Below are 19,387 nucleotides of genomic sequence, written 5' to 3'. Positions count from 1 at the left end.
AACACATATTCTCTGGGATTTCAGTTTCCTTTAACTAAAAATGAACTGCCCATGCTGGAATGCTCAGGACTGAAAGCAAAGTAATTTTAATGCTAAAAATATTACCTGATCATTATTTTTAGCTATTTTAGCAATGTGTCATTGCCTTTTCCCTTTCTGGGATGTTTTATTCCTGCTTGAGAGTTTTTTGGGATACTTAACTAGTTGAGGAAATTGTTAAGAAGGCCTGCTTGCAAGACCGGTATAGGATCCCCAAAAGCAGACTTTTCTCCTATTTAATCCAGAGGGAAAGGTGCAGCAGGACCCTTGTTTTCTGTACCAGCACTTTTGTAGCATACCCTGTTTCCTCCTGTTAGCTGTGATTTTAGAGCTAAAGAGAGTGCCATGCTGAAAACTGGGTGCTTTTCAGACAACGTAGGCTTTAAATATTGGTTTGTTGCTACTCATACTGGAGGGGAACTATTTAAAGGGGCTAAATATTATGATGCTTTATAAAGTAGGTGGCTTACAAATTGTTTTGTTAGCAAGTGCCTAGGCAGCTCTCTGAGGAGCCAGAAATCTGACGTCGTTCTCCTTTGTTCTAGGTTATACTACTCCAACTGCCCCCCAGGCATACAGTCAGCCTGTCCAGGGGTACGGCACTGGTGCTTACGATACCACCACTGCTACGGTCACTACCACCCAGGCCTCCTATGCAGCTCAGTCTGCTTATGGCACTCAGCCTGCTTACCCAGCCTATGGGCAGCAGCCGGCAGCCACCGCACCTGCAAGGTAAGGCCACACTCCCCTAATTCTTACACTAGAGCACATCAGCCTGTTTCGGGAAAGAGAGCAATTACACGCACTTAGAGAATCCAGGACTTCATTCCTTTTTAATGGTTACTCTTAAATACTTACTTTTAGAGGTTGGCTATGTGCTTATAGTCATCACAGTAATGCTCTAGAACACGCCACAGATACATTGTTCTCCATTTAGTAGAGAAATTGTGCCAGCCAGGGGCCAAGATGAGGAAAGTCACTGGCCAGATACCTAGTTTCTAGACATCCAGTTTCAAAAGGGTGACCTTTTAGGGTAGGAGGAGACTATTATATTTACTTTACCAAACCCAGAAAAAAAAATGGAATGTGTGTTTTTCTTCACAACAGAACAACTGATAGAATTGTACTTTTGGTTTTATTGACCTTGTAAATGGATAACAGCTTTCTCTTTGGGGAAAACGTGGCAGTTCACAATACAGAGGAGGTGGGAAGTCATATACTGGTGTCTCAGTTGAAGGAATTGACATTTTTTCTGTATTATGTAGTGGTTTGGTCATCTAAATATCACAGGCAAGTATATATTCTTAACTGGGTACCCTGCTTTGGGGTGAATATTTTGGCAAACAATTTCATACTCCATGACTAATTAGCAGGTAAACAGTATTGATTATTACTTAACAGAAGATTTCAGGTCTTTGCTTTAGGCAATGCACATAGGTGGCTTCTGCATACAATCTTGAAGGAACATTGAATTCTGATTTGAAAGAAGACTTTTTAGGGAATAAACAAGAGATCAACTTGTAACCTAGACTTTTTGCCTACTGTAGAGGTAAGAACTTAGCTCTGGCAAACACTCATGAAATTACTTCTAAAGTGCACAGTGAGTAATCAGAGCTACTTGGTAGTTTACATCTACTAGACATCCTGTGCAGTAGGTAGATTAAACTAACTGACTGATTCCTATAGGGCTCCGTTTCAGGTGACCTAGGCATTTCAGAATGTTCTCAACTATTGGAAGTCCCATTTGATGATCCATTGCAACAGTATATCGAAGCCATAGATCGTGGGGGGGGTTATATATTCATTGGTTTTTTATAATTTTTTGTTGTTCCTTTTCTTTCCCTGATTTTTAGTCCTTACCACTTTAAAACTGTCTCATGATCAGTGTCAGCTACTCCCTTTTCCACTGGAAAGAGGGGGCTTGTGACCCATTTCAGCTCTGGAGAAACCAGTACTTCCACATCCTATCTGGTTTGCCTGCTCATTCTTGGCGGTTTGCTTAAAATAGCTCAAGCTCACTTTATTACAGTCTTGTTGCGAACTGTTAGGGCTAAGAGGTAATAGAAAACCCTGGGGGTTTTTGTTTTGTTTTTTCGTTTGAGACTGGGATTGGTTTTCATCATTTAATATTTCCCAGTTCATCCAAGCATTCCTGGGAGCTGGGGTTGGGAGGGGGTGGTTCCCTCCCCTACTCTGGTATTTCCATTATGGAGACTTCCAGGCAAGGTTAGATTTATTTGTGGCAGTCCAAATTAGGAAATGTATTTTTAGGTCTGTTCTTAATAAGTGAGAAACTTAAACTCACAGTAATCCAAATTTATAAATGCCATGAACTTATATAAATGTTACTCTAATGTGACACTTTTGCATTATTGTTAAGGTTTCTTGTCTGTCTTCCAACAGTCCTTTTTGGGGGGGAAAAAAAAAGCATTTTCTTCCCTAACAAACAACCTCCCCTCCCAGATCACTTAAATTGGCAATAGAAAATACTGTAACTGCCTTTGATAGCTGCTCATGTGGAACGAGTGGAACATGTTGGTATCTCATCTGTGGATGTGATTAATTCTCCCCCTTTCTTAGAAGTGTTCTCTTCCAGCAAATACAGTTGGACCGAGACTGGGTTTGATATAATTCAGTTGACAATTGTATTTACTTCCAAGCTCAGTCCTAACATTGCACGTTGCTCAGAGGTTATAGAGGTCTTACCCAGGAGTTCTATGGTTGAGGGAAAAAGTCTTACTTTTTTATTTCTCCTTTTAGACCGCAGGATGGTAACAAACCCGCTGAGACTAGTCAACCTCAATCTAGCACAGGGGGTTACAACCAGCCCAGCCTAGGATATGGACAGAGTAACTACAGTTATCCCCAGGTACCTGGGAGCTACCCCATGCAGCCAGTCACAGCACCACCATCTTATCCTCCTACCAGGTCAGTATCTTTGTTCTCATGGCCAGTGAGCTGGTAGAATAACAGTTTTTTTTTCAGGCTGTTGACCAGCTTGCTTCTTCCTCAGGTGCAATGGGTTATCTGACTTTCCCAGTGATGAGCCTTGACCACACATTAAAACTTCAGTCTTAGGTTCCTGTAGCAGTACCTGGCAGTCAGTAACTTTTTTCTCTAAACACAACATTTTTACCACTCTAGGTTCTTCCTTTTAATTTTGCTCTTTTAGTTAATTCAGATGGATGAGAAACAGAAGTATATGAAAGCAGGTAAACCCAACCATAGAAGCCACCTCCTCCAATGCAGTTAGGATGGGTAAAGTGGAAGACATGAAAAAGAAAAGAAAGAAAGAAACTTCATTTTAATCTTTCATATTTAACTTAACTTGGAGGTCCATTCATACACAACTCTTTCAAGATTTTATTTATTTATTTGACAGAGAGCACAAGCCGGGGGAGAGGGAGAGACAGGCTCCCTGCTAAGCAGGGAGCCCAATGCAGGGCTCGATCCCAGGGCCCTGGGATCATGATCTCAGCCAAAGGCAGATGCTTAACCAACTGAGCCACCCAGGCGCCCCCATGCACAGGTCTTTTAATGATTGGGCCAGGGCCTTTCGTCTACAGATTTATTCTGCACTCTGTCTTACATGTTAACCACCCCAGCAGCTACAGTGTCTCATTTGGGTTTCTTGTAAAGTGGAGGAAGAACTGCAAGTTTTCTCACTCATACTTAATTAGAAGCAAGTTTTCAAATGAACTGTCTGAATTGTGTCCTAAAGTGTTAACTTAGTTTTGCTAGAGGTAGCACTTCCCTTTTTTGCACTCAGTTTCATTGGTTTTCGCATGAAAGTGCAGCAGGTGCGAACAGGTTTGGGAACAAAATACAGCTGGCCGGGTACGTGTACAGCGTGGAGCAGCAGTGGGCAGGGCTTACAGCAGTTCTTCCACAGAGCCCGCCTGTGCCCGTGCTGCTGAGGGCAGTAAACCTGGCCAGTTGAACAGGTGCACTCCGTGAAGAGGCTGCTGAGTCTGTACAGCCAGGGTGGGGAATATGATAGAGGCTTAGTTTAGTAGTACTTTTAAATATGATGTCTTTTTTTATTTTCATTACCATAGTTCATTTAAAGTTTAATAGCAGTTCTTTTAATTAAGTTTTAAAGGTATCATTGGTTAGTTTCTCTGCCTGGGGTTGACATGTCGAAAGATGAAGATCCACTTAATACTCTTGTACGGTGCCATGATTCTGAAGTTACCTTATCCATCTTTTCTTCATTAAGATTTTGTAGATATCAGGCATGTCTGAAAGTTATAGATGATCAAGCATGTCTGGAAGTTTGAAACTGTATACAATATATAGCGAAACAATTTGAAACTTGGACAGACGTCAAGAGAAAATTGCCATGTTTGTGTGGCCACACACATACACCGGGCAGCCTTGTACCCTCAGAACAGTCACTGTCATGATTGACGGGAATTGTTGGAGGCAGGCTTAGAACTGCCATGCTTAACTGCCTCCTTTTCAACTCCGTGGCTTTCCCACTGAGTACACATGCACATATTCTTCACTTAATGCAGGAACACCAAACTCCCAAATTTGCCTTGAATTTAATTGAAAACTATGGTTTTAAGGAGGTGGGAGGTAAAAGAGAAGACTCTAAGGATTGTATAATGTATAGATTGGTTTTCAGTAGTTTTCCCCTCCTTTGCATTTAAAGCTGTATTCTGAATACAAAAATATTTGCTTATTTTAAATTCAGACTGTTGATATGTAGAAAGTAAGTGTGTTTTTAAGGATTTTTATGTCATATGCTATGAATGTCTATTATATTTAGGGGGCTTGAAGAAGTAACAAGCCTCTCCTTCCTAAAAAGCTTTTTTTCTTTCTTTCAGCTACTCCTCTACACAGCCGACTAGTTATGATCAGAGCAGTTACTCTCAGCAGAACACCTATGGGCAGCCGAGCAGCTATGGACAGCAGAGTAGCTATGGTCAACAAAGCAGCTATGGGCAGCAGCCGCCCACTAGTTATCCCCCCCAAACTGGATCCTACAGCCAGGCTCCAAGTCAATATAGCCAACAGAGCAGCAGCTACGGGCAGCAGAGTGAGTTGCTAAGAGAGAAAACCAAATAAGAATGATTATGTTTGGAGTTTCTGAACATGGGGAAATGGTCTTTACCGTTGTTTAGTTTTGGACTCTAGGGCATCTTTAGGACATAACATCCTGGCTAACCACTTGGATGTCCCACTAAAGACATGAGTGCTTTTCTCCAATTTAATTGTTAGTATGCCTTGCCAAAAAGAAAAGAGAGTTCGTAACTGACCAGAGAAAACATTTTAAGACGCCAGCCTTGCTCTCTTTAAGGAGGTTATATACACTGAGTGAAGCTGGCATTCCTGTGGCCTGCCCACCCCAACTCATTAAAAGGACATGAGCAGATAGCTGTTGGAGACTAGTGCAGTTTTGATAGTCAAGTAAATGCTATCAATTTTGGTTTTGGTTTTTTTTTTTACATCTATAAAGCAAAAAAAAAAAAAAAAAGTCTTTCTCATAGAACACTTAGTTTCACATGGAGAAGTAACCAAAAACTCAAAACTGTATTCACAATTTAATTTTTACCTGGATAGTTGTTTTTTAATGAAACTCCATCCATGGGTATGTTTCATTATGGCTATGAGATGAGTAGTGCTTCTTGATGGAGCCCAAGCTTCAGCAACATACTAAAGCCCTAAGAAACCTGCCCCTGGTTTTTGTTTCTTTTTTCTTTTTTTTTTTAAGATTTTATTTATTTATTTGACAGAGACACAGCAAGAGAGGGAACACAAGCAGGGGGAGTGGGGGAGGGAGAAGTAGGCTTCCCACTGAGCAGGGAGCCCGATGTGGGGCTCGGTGCCAGGACCCTGGGATCATGACCTGAGCCTAAGGCAGATGCTTAACGACTGAGCCACCCAGGCGCCCCATGGTTTTTGTTTCTTGAGGGTAGTTTAAAGAAGTAGCTTTTGGAGGCATCCTAGGATACAAAACCCTGTAAACTGTTGACCTGAGGGCTTTTTTCTTATTTGGGTGGTTTATTCTAGGCTAACTGTAAGATTACTTCAGCTTTGATGAACCAGCAGTTTTGGTTAAATTTAAAAGACCCTACTTTTAGAGGTGCTTTGTTAGGTTTAAAGAAGATGGTGCCTTGGTTAGTACCTTGCAATTGAGCATTCTGTGATTCCAGGAGAAAGTACGACAGGCAATGGTTCAAATGCTGGTCCATGGCTTACAGATGTGACTCTTTCCTCAGGTTCATTCCGACAGGACCACCCCAGTAGCATGGGTGTTTATGGGCAGGAGTCTGGAGGATTTTCCGGACCAGGAGAGAACCGGAGCATGAGTGGCCCTGATAACCGGGGCAGGGGAAGAGGGGGATTTGATCGTGGAGGCATGAGCAGAGGTGGGCGGGGAGGAGGACGCGGTGGAATGGGGTAAGAGCAAACCTTTTCTCCTTTTACCTAATTTTGTTTCATCCATAGGATTTTCAATGGAAAGAAGGGACTGAAAGACATAAGAAATTTATTTCTACATTTCCATGGACAATCTGTTGAGCCCAGGCCATCTTCTAAAACATGGAAATGTCATCCTTGTGGCATAGATTAAGTGGCAGTTCGCTTTTTTCCCTGCCAATCTACTTGGTTGGGTTGGGGAGAACAAAGAATGGTTTTGAAACTAGAGCTTTCAGTTCCCTTCATGGTTTCCAGAGGTCAAAGCCTCTGTGGGTAATAGACTCGGGATGGAACACACACAACCCTTCTAACACCCCTAGGTTTTTAACTAATTGCCTCTGAATGGTTGTCTTGAAATACCTGGTGTATATATACTGCAGAAAAGGAATGCAGCTGTTTCCCACAATGTTTGTCCCCAACTTCTGTTTGTATTTGGAATTGTTGAACGTAATGATGAAGATCTTGGTCCCGTAACTCCTGAACTATGGCCTGAGGTGCACCTGGTACAGAGAAAAGTCTAATAGCTTTTTGAAGAGTAATGTAAATAATTACAGGATCACTCCCCGTTGGAGATTTTGAGAAGTCTAAATCGGTTTGACCATTTTGATTGATGGCACAATCTGGTTTAGAAAACTTTGTTTAGATCAATAGCATAACCCTGCTACCTGTGCCTGCCCCTCCCCTCCCTTCTCCCACCCCTTTTTCCCTTTCTGGTGTCTGTACTTTGATGAAGGTGAGGTATAATGTTGGTGGTTAACATAATCCAGAAGGTTTAGTTCTGTGTGTGTTCTGTCCCTATATAAACTAGTAAAAAAAAAAAAAGTTATGCAGAATGTTATACATATTATGTATAAATTGGATTTGGTGCCACTGTTGGTTCAAGGAAAAATTGGGTAGGGTTTCTTTTTTTATATAGAAATGGACTTCAAAATTAGATAAAAAGTTGATCTTTAATTTTTGTGTTCTCAAATTTGTATCCTATTGAAAGATAACTGAAAATGCAGTTCTGCATATTCTGCATAACTTAAAAGTCTTTGGTGAAATCTTTATTGGAAGAAACAGTTACTTGACAACACACAAAAATTGATGAACAATTTGGTATTAAGTAAAATCGGTCTGATTTGGAGAATGTCATTCCATTATAAAGGTTTCACTTCTTTATGGATGTTTTAAAATAGACGTAGACACTTGAAATTACTATCATCACGTCTCCTCCAATCACCTAGAATTCTTAGTATTTTCCAATTGCAAAACCAATTTCAAGTTCATTCATTTTAATACTCCAGAAGTGATAATTCTACTAATTTTGCTAGACTTTGCTAGTAGAGGGATCCCCTCTTTCTGGAGAAGTCTCCTGGAGCCATAGAAAAAAAAAAAAAGTCATGGCTTTCCCACAGGTTTTTCAACTGACTGTGAGGCAGTCGGTTGGATCCCTTGGGGACAGGACAGGGGCATTCTCCCCTCCCCTCTTTTTCACTCTGGTGTGGTGATGGTTTTCAGTGTCTTCTGCAGGTAAGGCACTCAATGTTGTTAACATGCCCTTTTTCATTGCCTCAGTATTTTGATATTTTCATTGGCTGTTAAACGTGGAAACTTTTTAACATGCTTTGTCGCATTTATATGCTACAGGTTACAAAGTGAGAGCCTTGTATACACTTCAATACTTAAAAAGTACCCGTACTCAGTACTCAGCCGGCAGCATAATGAAAAGTGGGACTAGACACGGTGTCCATATGGAGAGGAAAAATATACATAGAATATTTTTAACAAAATGTATTCATTGTATAAATGGAATCCTTCTGTAACTTTGGTAACTGCATACTTGTTATTTGGTAATGAACCAGAGGAGGTATAATACTCTAGAATTGTATAACATTAAAGTGTAAACTTTTGTGTTTAAAGAGAGAGAACATTTTATGGTGTGTACTTTTAAAAAGGAAACAAAGCTGCATGCAACAGCTTGAAAATTGTATATTCAGGTATTAAAGGTGCAATACTGGTTAGAAAAAGCTCAGGGCTCCCACTGAGGAGCTGCCTTTATTTAATCTTAAAGGAAAAATAAAAAAGGCCCTTCATGTTCCCTCCCCCTGTTTTTACAGTATGTAAAGCAGTCATTTTATACTGCTGTCATCACTGTTCTCAACTGATGTGTCTATAAAGTTGCACCCCCAGTCCGTTGAGCCTTGGTATTTGTTGTAAATTCTCCTTTCACAGCGATTGTTAAATCCATTAGTGCCCTGAATTGTATGGCTTTATGCTGAAGATTGGCTGGATGCGTCCTCTGATGTGTGTTGTAGGCGTTTAATGTGGTTGTCTCCTGCTTTATTATACTGTGACTTGTTAGGAAGCCTCACTTGGCTCTCCCCTAGGAGAGGTTGAGGGTGCACCTTTATGAACATGGAAAGCAGTTGCCCCAGCTTGCTACTCCTCTCTACAACAAGCTCTCCCTGTTTTTCAGCTGATGGGGTGGGTGTTTGGGATCGATTTTTTCCCCCCTAATTTGCCAAGTATTGCACTATTAATACCAGCCCCCGAAATGAAAGGAACCAACCACACTGGTGTGTACAATCAGACAAGCAAGGTTGTATATAAAGGAAATTTGAGCAAGCTGCCCTGAAGAAAGGCATAGTGACGAGATGAGAGAGATGCATTGTTTGGAGATGTGTTTAGCCAGTGCCCTTCTTCCCCACGAGCCCCCCCAAGGCTCAGAGCGGTACTGGCTTTTAAAGGGAAAGGCCTTCATTTCTTCGTTTATCCCCCCAGCAGCGCTGGAGAGCGAGGTGGCTTCAATAAGCCTGGTGGTAAGTTTTTGAGTATTACCATGGATAGTGTTTAAAAAAATACAGTCAGTTTTTAGAAAACTATAATTTTTTATTAGTTTCATAAGCGGTTTAAAAATGATCTATACAAAGAGACTAATGGGTACTGCCGGCATTGTCTTAGGGGTAATGAGGTTAACCTATGGTTACAAAACAAAGGGTAACTTGAAGTATTGAGCAACTGCTTCTGTAATATGGGGGAGAATACATTTTTTAAATTTGGTTTGTTTGGAGGAAAAATTTTGACTTAAATTTAACACTAATTTGGCACATAAGCATTGAGAGTGTATTTGGTTAATGGTTTAAAAGCAAACCAGCAAAGAAAAAAAAGCAAAACCCTAGCAAATCTTTCACAAATGTTAAAGGGGCACTGCTCCATTTTAGCAGTGCGGGTCATTTTGAATTTAATGAAGCCCCATCAAACGGTGGTATAGTAGATAGCTATGTGTGTTTGTAAGGTTTATAGCTTGCAAGACGTGCACTAATAGTGTTTTATGTGATCTTTCCTGGTTGGCAGGACCCATGGACGAAGGACCAGATCTTGATCTAGGTAATTTTGAATTCTTGAATTTTGTATCATGCTTTATAAATGAACAGCACCGAAGTAAGTGCAAGCTAGAGCTCAGCAGCCTGGTAGATCAGTGTGATATTCTTGCTTTTAGAAGCAGTTTAGGGCTCCCTTTATCGTGAGCAGCTACTCATAATAGCCTTAGACAAAGGAGACCACAAGTTCCATGGCATTATTGTTAGTGTGGCTGGTAGTTCTCTTAGCTTTGTAGTAATTACCAGTGAGCAGTAGTGACGAGTGGGTTAATCAGCCCCTGTAGATACAGGATAATAACTCCTTTCTTTTCTCTGTAAGGCCCACCTGTAGATCCAGATGAAGACTCTGACAACAGTGCAATTTATGTGCAAGGCTTAAATGACAATGTGACTCTAGATGATCTGGCAGACTTCTTTAAGCAGTGTGGAGTTGTTAAGGTAAGTAAAAGCATAACCATGTGAGTTGGCAGATCTTCCAAATCAGCAGGCATTTTAAAGAGATGATGATGAGAGTTTCTGAAGATCTGACTGCTTCTGAAGTTGCCTGACCTTTCTTTCTGGGCATATTGTGGTTCCTTAAAATACCAAAACAACAACAAAAGGAAGACCTTTCTTTTTTTTTTGTAGAAAAATGCTAAATATGGTTGGGCATACTTAACAATTCCGTCCTTTATAATTGTCACCTAATTATAAGAATACTTACAGGGACACTTTTTTGTGAAATACGGATTATAACATACAGTTTTTAAAATAGTGAACATTAACATTTTTTTCTTTCCCAATTTTATCCCTTCTCCGCACGCCCATCCCGAATTGTACTGTTTCTTTTCATGGATGGACACTCAGTAATGGTTTGTTTCCTATAATTTTGGAGAATGTTTATTAAACACTACTATAAGGCAGCGCTATTCTAGGATATACTAGAAACGAACAGATAGGAACCCTTGGAGTTAAACATGGGTTCTTCGTTAGGTGGGGATAAATAAGAGAAACGAGGGTTTTGAGAAGGGGGATCCGGGGTCCTCAGGTCAGAAACTCAAAAAGTTTGGGAATCCTGTATTTTATTTATAAATACGTCACAAGTTATTCATATATTCTCTTAATAGACAGTTGGGTTATTTCTAAGTTTGTGAACATTCTTACACACATCTCCTGGGGCACAGTGCCGTAGTGTCTCTGTGTGTGTACAGTTGGTTCTTGTTATTTGCAGTAGTTCTGTAAAGTCACTGCAAAGACTGAATTAGTGGATTCTGAACCACTGCTTCTCGGGCAAGCGTGTGAACAGATACATACATCTCACATATATTATAATCCTAAATTTTAAAAACAACTCCCTCTGGTAGATCTGTTTTCTCTTACAAAGAGAAAATGAGGTTCTGAAGTGTTCGGTGATTTGCATGAGTGGCATACAGATTGATCCAGCTGGCCCCAGGGACGGAATTTCTTGCACTACACAGTCTCCATCCCCTGGTCATCTCTAAAGAGAGCTGGACTGAGGTGGGGGGGGGGGCAGTGTGTCTCATTTGAGCTCGATTGGAACACGTGCATCAGACAACTTAAATTTTTGCCACTCTGTACATGTCCGTGAGTAACCACAAAAGTACCACAAGTATTGAATTTGGAGTTACAAATTTTAGTGAGTAGGCAAATTTGCAAATAGTGAATCTATAAATAATGAGGATCGACTGTACCCAGGTGTGAAATTGCTGGTTCTTAGGCTGTGTGCGTGTTTAACTAATTAGTATGGCTGAGCAACTTAGTGGATGGCACCAGCATTCCTGAGACCACATTCACCACATCTTCACTGCTACTGGGAATCACCTGAATTTTTAACTTAATGCCAATCTGCTGGAAGAAAATGGAAACGTGGTGGGTTTTTTTGTTAAGATTTTATCTGTTTGAGAGAATGAGCATGAGCAGGGGGAGGGGCAGAGGGAGAGGGACAAGCAGACTCCCCGCTGAGTGTGGAGCCCTATGCAGGGCTCCATCCCAGGACCCTGAGATCATGACCTGAAGTCAGACGCTTAACCGAGCCACCCAAGTGCCTGGCAAATGTCGTTTTAATATCCTTTTCCCTGGTTGCTAATGATGTTTGGTACTTTTGTTTTGGGTGGTGGTGGTTGCTTTAATTTTTTTTTTTTTTTTTAAGATTTTTATTTATTTGGGGTGCCTGGGTGGCTCAGTCGTTAGGCGTCTGCCTTCGGCTCGGGTCATGATCCCAGGGTCCTGGGATCGAGTCCCGCATCGGGCTCCCTGCTCCGCGGGAAGCCTGCTTCTCCCTCTCCCACTCCCCCTGCTTGTGTTCCCTCTCTCGCTGTGTCTCTGTCAAATAAAAATCTTTTTTTTTTTTTTTAAGATTTTATTTATTTATTTGACAGACAGAATAGCGAGAGCAGGAACACAAGCAGGGGGAGTGGGAGAGGGAGAAGCAGGCTTCCCGCGGAGCAGGGAGCCCGATGCGGGACTCGATCCCAGGACCCTGGGATCATGACCCGAGCCGAAGGCAGACGCCTAACGACTGAGCCACCCAGGCGCCCCACTTTAATTTTTTTTTTTTTTTTTTAAAGATTTTATTTATTTATTTGACAGACAGAATAGCGAGAGCAGGAACACAAGCAGGGGGAGTGGGAGAGGGAGAAGCAGGCTTCCTGCCGAGCAGGGAGCCCGATATGGGACTCGATCCCAGGACCCTGGGATCATGACCTGAGCCGAAGGCAGACGCTTAACGACTGAGCCACCCAGGCGCCCCCCACTTTAATTTTTTTTTTCAATTTAAATTCAGTTAGCCAACATAGAGTACATCATTAATTTTAGATGTAACGTTCAGTAATTTATAAGTTGTGTATAACACCCAGTGCTCATCACACCACCTGTCCTCCTTAATGCCCGTCAGTCATCCTGTTAATAATGTTCTAATTGCATGCTGTCTTCTATGAAATGCCTGTTAGTCTTGTACTCAATCTTCATTGGGTTATCATTTGTTGTTTTACATATAGTTCTTTAAAGAATTTTTTTTTTTTTAATTTAATTTTACTTTGAGAGAGAGCAGGGAGTAGGGGCAGAGGGAGAAGGAGAGAATCCCAAGCAGGAGCCCAATGAGGGGCTTGATCTCTCAACCCTGAGATATGACCTGAGCCAAAATCAAGAGTCAGACACTTAACTGACTGAGCCACCAAGGCGCCCCTACATATAGTTCTTTATGTTCTCTGAAGGCTGATCCTTGTCTGATACTGCACATGTATTCTCCCGGTTTCTAATTCCTTTTCTTTTGATGGGTAGAAGAAGCTGTTAATGTAATTGAACTTATCGGTCTTGTCCTTACTGGTTTGTGTCTATTTGTAATACAAGACCTTCTGTTCCAGCAACATTTATTGAAGGATCCATCCTTTCCTTGATGATACATACTTTATCTATCACTTAAAATTCCACCCGTACCTGGATATATTTCTTTTTTCTTTTTCAAGATTTTATTTATTTGACAAGACAAGCAGCGGGGAGCAGCAGAGGGAGAGAGAGAAGCAGGCTCCTCACTGAACAGGGAGGCCAGTGCGGGGCTTGATCCCAGGACTGAAGGCAGATGCTCCACCTAGTGAGCCACCCAGGGCCCCCCCCCTTTTTAAGATTTTATGTATTTATTTGATGGGGCAGGGGGCTGGATCTATTTGTAATGGTCTTGTGTACTTGAGTTACTTTGTATGATCCTGCACTAATAGCACAGCTGTTTTTATGCTAATTCTTCTGTTTTGTTCTTTTTCCTCAGGAATGCTTTGCTATTTACACCTTCCTCTTCTATATACATTTTAGAATTCTACTTACGAAGTTCTTTAAAAACCACAGCTGGGTGTTTATTGAATCTATAAGATAGTTTGAGGAGAATTGACATTTTTATAACACTGAGTAGTTTTTTCCATGAATATCATATGCCCATTTACTTAGGTCTTTAGTAAAGACCATCTCCTTAAAGGTTTTGCAAGTCTTTATTATTAGTTTTTGTTTTGTTTTTTGTTTTTAAAGATTTTATCTGGGGCACCTGGGTGGCTCAGTTGGTTAATCGACTGCCTTCGGCTCAGGTCATGATCCTGGAGCCCCATGATCGAGTCCCAAATCGGGCTCCCTGCTCAGCAATGAGTCTGCTTCTCCTTCTGATCATCCCCCCCTCTCATGCGCTCTCGCTCACTCTCTCATTCTCAAAGTCTTAAAAAAAAAAAAAAAATTTGTTGGGGGGGAGCACGAGCTGGGGGAACGGCAGAGGGAGAGGGAGAAGCAAGCAAGCAGGCTTCCCAATGAGCAGGGAGTGCTACGTGGGGCTCGATCCCAGGACCTTGAGGTCATGACCCAAGCTGAAGGCAGACGCTTAACTGCCTGAGCCGCCCAGCCCCAGTCTTTATTAGTTTTATTTTTTTAGATTTTTAGTTGTTGTGAATGGTCTTTTTCAAATGACATTTGTGGTGGTTACAACTATATAGAAATAGATTTGATTTTGGTAGAGCATAGGAGATGCATAATGAAGGTTTCTCTGTACTTGTGATGTATATAGTATGTTGTTTATTCGGGTATGTGTGGGTTTTTTCCCCTGGTTAAGAAAGTAGCATATACTGTCAGTTTTGTAAAATGAAATTTTAAAAACACATAGCCCCCTCATTCATACCGCTATTTTGCCATATTTCTTTTCAGTCTGTATATGTCCTTTATAAAAACGTAGGTATTAGTATGTATATCTTATAAACGTTAGCTTTAAAAAAAAAAAAAAGACGCCCTATAAATCAATACTCAGGTATCACTAGGTGTTACATAAACATGTATAGATTAGACCTTGATCATAGGCACTTTTAATGCAGAAAACAAATGAAGCCATATTCTTCTTTTTTTTTTTAAGATTTTGAGAGAGAGAACAAGTAGAGGGGAGGGGCAGGGGGAGAGGGAGGAGCAGACTCCCCGCTGAGCAGGGAGCCCGATGCGGGGCTCAGTCCCAGGACCCTGAGATCATGACCCAAGCCGAAGGCAGACACTCAACCGACTAAGCCACCCAGGTGCCCCGAAGCCATATTCTATAGTGTGGCTCCTGAATTCAAGCCAGTTGGATCTGGTGTTCAGCTGAAAAGCTATGGTGTGTTCTACCTCTGGAGGAAAAATTGGCTGTGTTAGACTTAAGAATGCTTCTAGCACACTCACAACCCTGTATACTGTACTTACTGATGTAAGGGTGATTTTTACTTTATGCTAGACTGGCTTGTGTGATGGCATCAAAACCTGACTGCCTCGTAAGAGGCGGCTCTTGTCACTGGGAGTCTGTTAGCGTGGGCACAGAAAATGTTGGGGCAGGTGCAAGGACACCAGGAGATGACAACTAGGGAAGCAGTGGGAACTGTACTGTTCACTTACACACTTTGGAACTTTAGGCCTGTTTTGGTTTTCATGACACCTACACCTAAGAGGAAAAAATCACCTAAGTATATATTTGTTGTGCAATTTAGGAAATAAGGCACGCATAGTTCCACTACTCAGAGATAAACTAACGTCCTACTGAATGTGTCTATGAAAAATTACTACTTTTGACAATATAGGGGACTTTTCTGAATTTCACATGGACTTTTCCCCCAAAAAGCAGTGTTTCTGGTCACAGCCTGACTGTGCTTTTTTTTTTCCTGACTGTGGTATTTTATGTGCCTAGATGAACAAGAGAACCGGACAACCCATGATCCATATCTACTTGGACAAGGAAACAGGAAAGCCCAAAGGTGATGCTACAGTGTCCTATGAAGACCCACCAACTGCCAAGGCTGCTGTGGAGTGGTTTGATGGTAGGAGCCCCAGAGTCAACAGGGGGTGCTCACTGGGGCACATGAAGGGTCTTGTAGCAAATGTTGCCTATGTCAACCTGCTTGCTTATGTATGTAATTCTGTTAGAATATCATTCTCCGAAGTGGTTTTGGGGACAAGGGACAGGTACACGTGGCAGAAAGGAGGAACTTGAGAGCCATAGGAGCGGGAAGACCCCCTCTCTGCACTGGAGGAGCACCGGCTGGCTGTTGGGAAGCAGTGTGCCTGGCTCCCTTCTGCCATGGGAGGGCCCCATTGCTGGCCCTGGGTTAGGAGATCCCTTATTTTGAGTCATTATTATAAATCCATCTTGCCTAAAATTGTAAATGCTTCTCTAAGCATGGGCAGAAGGTACAGATCACCCCACAAAAATCCAGTATACATTTGAGTTTAAATATATCCATATTTGGCCTTGGCATTGATTCTGGAACTTTCCTGCAGACAAAATCAACTTGAAAGTGTCAAGGGACAGATCTGGCTCTCATCTCCTGGCCACTCTGTACTATACTCCTGTCCCTACTTCTCACCCTTTTTTTTTTTTTTTTTTAAGATTTTATTCCTTTATTCATAAGAGACAGACAGACAGAGGCAGAGGGAGAAGCAGGCTCCCCGCTGAGCAGGGAGCCCGATGTGGGACTCGATCCCAGGACCCTGGGATCATGACCTGAGCCGAAGGCAGACGCTTAACCATCTGAGCCACCCAGGCGCCCCATACTTCTCACCCTTTGTGGGGCAAGGGTGCCAGTGCACTCGGCCTTCCCCTGGCTTACTTCCCTCCCTAGGGTACAGGGGTTTTGACGTATCTTTTGAAAATGTTTTGTGGCCTTACCAGTGAAGATCTTCGAGAAGGTTGTGGATAGGGCACATGCTACCATGGGGGTGGTTGAGAGAGACGGTGTGGTGGAGTCGGGGAGCTAGGAGTGGTCTAGCCTTGCCCAGTCCCTCAAAGATGGAAGAGTTGCAAGTTGGGAGTAATTGGTGCTGTTCTCTTGTTCCAGGGAAAGATTTTCAAGGGAGCAAACTTAAGGTTTCTCTTGCTCGGAAGAAGCCTCCGATGAACAGCATGCGGGGTGGTATGCCTCCCCGTGAGGGCAGAGGGATGCCGCCGCCACTTCGTGGAGGTATTTACCAGACATCTTTCCTGAGCTGCTTTTGTGTTGCTGTCAATGTTTTTTTACGCTTGTCTTTGAGAAACTTGATTTCTAGAGTGTAGACAAGCCCATGAGAAATAAAAAGGCATGTAAAATCAATACTGAACCACTGCATGCTGACAGTTAAAAGTTTGCAGGACTGAAAGAAGAGAAGAACGGGTTTCTTGGTTGGGGGGCTGGAGTGCCTGGCTGTCAACCCCGGGCTGCCATTTATTTACTCTGCTTGGGTATCTCTGTCTGCATGAGAATGCCCGTTCTGTACGGGTTGTGGGAGCGAACTAAAGTAATGTGCACAGGGGGCGTGCAGCTGGGTCCTTGAGCCTGTAGAAATGTCTGCGGCAAATGAAGGGACGGTGACAGCTGTGATCTGTATGAATTCCCTTAATGATCGAGATTTCCTCTGCAGCAAATCTAATGCTATACAGAGCTGACTGGCTCTTTCTTATTGCAGGTCCAGGGGGCCCAGGAGGTCCTGGGGGCCCCATGGGTCGCATGGGAGGCCGTGGAGGAGACAGAGGTGGCTTTCCCCCAAGAGGGCCCCGGGGTTCCCGAGGGAACCCATCCGGAGGAGGAAATGTCCAGCACCGAGCTGGAGACTGGCAGTGCCCCAATCCGTATGTACTTCTCTTGACAAATTGGGACCCTACACTAGTGAAGTCACTCTCTGTCCCACCCGTTCCCATTCTGGAGAGGAGGACTGCTGGATTCTCTTTGTCTTGTCTCGAGTATAATGACCCGGATTCATGGGGTGGGTGGGTGGCCTAATCAGTCCATCTTCAGAGCCTTCTGAAGGAAGTCATGATCCCACTGGATTCCTGGGGTCCACGTGTACATACAGGGTTGTGCATTTTCTGGATCCTACACCGGTCTTTCGGGTGCATTGCTGCATGAGGCTGTGGCTCTAGAGCCATTTTCTGTCAGCGGATCCTCTTAATGGTGTTTGACCAGGCTCCAGGGTTTGTGCTGGCGGAATACGGTGTGTGCTTGCTCACGTTTGCTTAACTACCTTAGCTCGGTTAGCGATTTCTGTTGTGATGTAATTTTATGCAGGGGGTGTGGAAACCAGAACTTCGCCTGGAGAACAGAATGCAACCAGTGTAAGGCCCCGAAGCCTGAAGGCTTCCTTCCACCACCCTTTCCACCCCCGGGTAGGTACAGGTTTTGGGCGCATCCCCTCAGCATCTTGGTTCTAAACCTCTTTTGTTGCCTTGGTGGGCTTGGTAAACGACTGCCGTCCGCTGCTCACAGCCAGGTCGGTGTCCCAGGAAGTGTAGTCCTGGCGCTGGAGCTCCTGAGGTTCCATCGTCTGTTCTAAAGTGTGCCCCAGAGATGCAGACCTAGTAAAGCGTCTGCTTTGTGTCTGCTCTGGGAGAAGGCAGCAGATCCTGAGCAGCCACCCGTCCTCCCCGTCTTGCTGCTGATCTGTCCTTTTCCTTCAGGTGGTGACCGTGGCAGAGGCGGCCCTGGTGGCATGCGGGGCGGAAGAGGCGGCCTCATGGACCGCGGTGGTCCCGGTGGGATGTTCAGAGGTGGCCGTGGTGGAGACAGAGGGGGCTTCCGTGGTGGCCGGGGCATGGACCGAGGTGGCTTTGGTGGAGGAAGACGGGGTGGCCCTGGCGGGCCCCCTGGACCTTTGATGGAACAGATGGGAGGAAGAAGAGGCGGGCGCGGAGGACCTGGAAAAATGGATAAGTACGTGATGGTGCGGGCTTGGGGCGGGCTGTGGTGGGAAGCGCCCTCTCCTTTGCCCCTTTTCACCCCCCACCCCTTTTGGCCCTGCAGAGGCGAGCACCGTCAGGAACGCAGAGACCGGCCCTACTAGACGCAGAGACCCCGCAGAGCTGCATTGACTACCAGATTTATTTTTTAAACCAGAAAATGTTTTAAATTTATAATTCCATATTTATAATGTTGGCCACAACATTATGATTATTCCTTGTCTGTACTTTAGTATTTTTCACCATTTGTGAAGAAACATTAAAACAAGTTAAATGGTAGTGTGCCGAGTTTTTTTTCCTTCTTTTAAAGATGGTTGTTTAACTAAGACTAAACAATGGGAACCCCTTGTGAGCATGCTCAGTATCATTGTGGAGAACCAAGAGGGCCTCTAACTGTAACAATGTTCATGGTTGTGATGTTTTTTTTTTTTTTTAAATAAAATTCCAAATGTTTATAAACAGTCATCCTTCTCGGCCTCTGTTGCACAGTCGCTGCGAGTCTACTTGGAGTGCACCCTGACCACCAGATAGGCGCTCCTTCCGGCATCCTGGGAGGGGAAACCCGAAATGGTCAGGATGGCACCATGTCGGGTGTGGTGCTGCCAGCAAGGAAACGGGGGTTGCATTGTCACCTTCACCCAGAACCCTAGCTCTAGCCATGGGGACATCTGGCCCAGGTCCGGCTGATTTGCAGGGAGGAGCTCCGTGGCAGAGGGCCAGGCACCGTGGCTGACTGGCTCCCAGGCCATTGTCTTGGTTTAGCAGGCGTTCCAAGTCAGGCTCCACATGCTTCAGAACGAAGGTCTGCATCAGTGACCGCTAATGGGAACCGTTTGATGTGACGTTTTCTTGATGTTACCAGGTCAGTTTG

General features: G+C 43.5%; 1 protein-coding gene across 7 annotated transcripts in view; it reads left to right on the top strand.

Moving 5' to 3' along the window:
- Nucleotides 1-18,981, top strand: part of EWSR1 (EWS RNA binding protein 1) — a 29,545-nt gene extending 10,564 nt beyond the window's left edge. For 3 of the 7 annotated variants that reach the window (XM_036123088.2, XM_036123087.2, XM_036123085.2), the window contains 13 exons: nucleotides 585-771; nucleotides 2,800-2,967; nucleotides 4,872-5,083; nucleotides 6,267-6,447; nucleotides 9,229-9,266; nucleotides 9,802-9,834; nucleotides 10,147-10,265; nucleotides 15,499-15,628; nucleotides 16,646-16,768; nucleotides 17,250-17,412; nucleotides 17,849-17,946; nucleotides 18,238-18,490; nucleotides 18,581-18,981. In XM_036123088.2, the coding sequence (XP_035978981.1) occupies nucleotides 585-771; nucleotides 2,800-2,967; nucleotides 4,872-5,083; nucleotides 6,267-6,447; nucleotides 9,229-9,266; nucleotides 9,802-9,834; nucleotides 10,147-10,265; nucleotides 15,499-15,628; nucleotides 16,646-16,768; nucleotides 17,250-17,412; nucleotides 17,849-17,946; nucleotides 18,238-18,490; nucleotides 18,581-18,620 (1,745 nt within the window). In that variant the 3' untranslated portion in view covers nucleotides 18,621-18,981. The remainder of the gene's footprint in view (nucleotides 1-584; nucleotides 772-2,799; nucleotides 2,968-4,871; nucleotides 5,084-6,266; nucleotides 6,448-9,228; nucleotides 9,267-9,801; nucleotides 9,835-10,146; nucleotides 10,266-15,498; nucleotides 15,629-16,645; nucleotides 16,769-17,249; nucleotides 17,413-17,848; nucleotides 17,947-18,237; nucleotides 18,491-18,580) is intronic. The other 4 variants (XM_036123089.2, XM_036123086.2, XM_078060807.1 and 1 more) reach the window with 2 other exon arrangements.
- The last annotated feature ends 406 nt before the right edge of the window (nucleotides 18,982-19,387 follow it).

The sequence above is a fragment of the Halichoerus grypus genome, chromosome 13 (assembly GCF_964656455.1).
Source record: "Halichoerus grypus chromosome 13, mHalGry1.hap1.1, whole genome shotgun sequence".
Lineage (NCBI taxonomy): Eukaryota > Metazoa > Chordata > Mammalia > Carnivora > Phocidae > Halichoerus > Halichoerus grypus.
The sequence above is the reverse complement of the archived record's forward strand: the minus strand, read 5'-3'. Positions and strand labels throughout refer to the sequence as shown.